Source organism: Cynara cardunculus (assembly GCF_001531365.2).
Source record: "Cynara cardunculus var. scolymus isolate 2C chromosome LG 11, CcrdV1, whole genome shotgun sequence".
NCBI classification, from domain to species: Eukaryota; Viridiplantae; Streptophyta; class Magnoliopsida; order Asterales; family Asteraceae; genus Cynara; species Cynara cardunculus.
The window spans coordinates 12118746-12121283 of NC_037538.1; the positions used below are offsets into that span (position 1 = coordinate 12118746).

A 2538-nucleotide genomic window follows, 5' to 3' on the forward strand; every position below is an offset into this window, starting at 1 on the left:
TATATATATATATATATATATGATATTTACACATTTTTAATCGTTCCATAAATCCAAATTTATTATAGTGTAACACATGAATACAACCTCGTCTTAATTACCCTTTAATCAATAGGCCAAGAATTGAATGAAAGATGGTCGGACATACTTCTATCTACACTGTAACTGTCGAAGCTAAGATTAAAATGTTGATATAATTGGTCGTGGTCGATTCAAGTCTTAATTAACCATAAAAACAAAGACTAGAATTTATGTCACTCGATTTTTCTTGCTGCTGTATTACCAGATTTATGTGATATGATACAAGTTATAACGTCTATAACTAATGAATGTAGACAAATTGTTGAACCAGTGCAAACGTGATGCCTATGATTCTTCAATTTCAACCGTGTGTGTATATGTGTGTATCGAGCCTACTAGAGCCTAATTTATTTGATCAACATATATATCATGCACAAATCAATTGTTGGTTTTTTTTCACGTGGTAATTGATTTATAGGGTCATGAAAAATTAAGAACTAAGAACATAAAAAAAATGATTTGTGCTGCTTATTCGATCTTAGTACCAACCCAACCTGTCAACAAGAATGAAATTGAAAAAAAAAAGTCTCTTACAATACAAATTGATACAAGCATATATATATAATTATATATGTCATCTTAACATCAAACACAAATCAAGAAACCCTAGAAACAACGAAATTAAGAACTAGAAAAGAGTTGACATAAAATTAAGAACGAAAGAGAGGAAATTAAAGAATTGAAACCTGAAAATTTGCTCAGTCACATGCAGTTAAATTTTAGAAGGAAGGACGACCGCCACCATTGTTACCCCAATAAGCATCATTTGGTAATTGAATCGAGTTCAGTAGATTTGGTGGCATGCCTTGAAACAGCGACTGATCTGTCAGTAGTTGTTGTTGCGATGGCGGTGGTGTAATGGCTCCCGGAGATCCAAGTGAGCCTCCTTGCATCGGCAAAGTACTTTCCTCATCCTCAAGAGGGAGTCTTTCGTAGGCGGCGTTGCTAAACGATGCCGCCATGATAACCACTGGTCCAGCCGCTAGAAGTGCACCTACCACACTACCACCCACCACCTGCCCTTGTCCACCAGCTAAGTATATGGTCAACCCCGTCGCCGCCGGTGGTGCAGGTGGTGGCAGGAAAGAACCCGACAAAGAAAGAATCTCAAATCTTCCGTGCAATGTCACAACCGCCCCTGGTGAAGCAGGTTGCCGGAGGGTTACATTAGTGACGGTCCCAGTTCCACTTATGATACACACACCACGTTGCCGGCGGCGTGCAAAGGTGCTGATGCTATCCATCACATCACAACCATCGGAAACCTCCATGACATGGGTGCGTAGTGCGTTGGCACTGTCCCTGGTGATTATAATCGGTGGTTTAGGTTTGTTTTTTGAACCAGACGGACGACCTCTTGGCCTTCTTCCCATTTCTCCGTCTTTGCCTTCACTGCTTCCGCCACCGCCGCTGTTGTTTAACATCTCGTCGTTGCTCTTGTCTTCACGCTCTCTTTTGTGGCCACCCATGTTGAGACCACTGGTGCCGCTTTGTTCATCTTCAGAATTTTGTTGYTGAAAYTGATGCAGATTGAAGTTTCTTGTATTGAACGGAGGTGGAAGCGAGTGGCCGTGGGCAGCTCCTGCTGAAGGATCCATCTGCGATCAGTTTTTCTGATTCAAGTACCAATTATAGGGCACAACCGCACAAGTATGCCAGATGGAATTTGATCGTAGAATTAAAAACTGAAAGATGAACAAGAACACCAAATTCAAATTCTGGGATGAATCAAAAGTGGGTAGCTGGGATATATATGTGATCGATGAAGGTAATCTAGGATTTAATCTGAACGGGTTTTGTGGAGTTGATCTCCAAATTTCTTCACATCTTATGCTTGTTAGGTTTAGGGTTTGTATGAAGTGGGTTTTTGGTTTCCATGTGTGTCAGTTGGAGAAGAGATTTATGGGGTTAGGGTTAGGGTTAGATTCAGATCCGATAGGGGATTGTATGTAGCTAGATATATGTGTGTATGTATACATATACACACACACACACACATATATATATATATATATATATTAGACAATAAACAAGAATTGACCTATATATGATCATCCAAATCCACGATGCACTGATAAATGGTTTCTCGGGTGCCCATGTCCGTAAACGGGTTCAATTCTATCTCATACCAAAACAAAAATGTATCTTCAATTCCTGTTTCATTACTTTTATATCCCCTTTCATGATTAATCATTTTTTTTTTAAGATTGGAGAAGAGAAATATGTATATAGAAAATGTTTTATTGGGACATTAATTAACGGATTTTTTTAATTTACATTTTAATCTATTAATATTTTTTTAAAAATTATGCAGTTAATATTTTCATTTTTTTAATTAATGTCATGAATAAACTATACAAATTCATTCTGCAGCAAATCCCCATAAATTGTAAATCTAATATTCATGTAATTAGTTTCTTGATTGTGTGCGTGTGTGTATATATATATATATATATA

At 37.6% G+C, this 2538-nt stretch overlaps 1 protein-coding gene across 1 annotated transcript; it reads right to left on the reverse strand.

Moving 5' to 3' along the window:
- Positions 1-606: 606 nt before the first annotated feature.
- Positions 607-1957, reverse strand: LOC112521495 (AT-hook motif nuclear-localized protein 24-like). The gene has a single exon (XM_025130389.1). The coding sequence runs from the start codon at positions 1677-1679 to the stop codon at positions 801-803; it is 879 nt and encodes a 292-aa protein (XP_024986157.1). The 5' UTR covers positions 1680-1957; the 3' UTR covers positions 607-800.
- Positions 1958-2538: the final 581 nt, after the last annotated feature.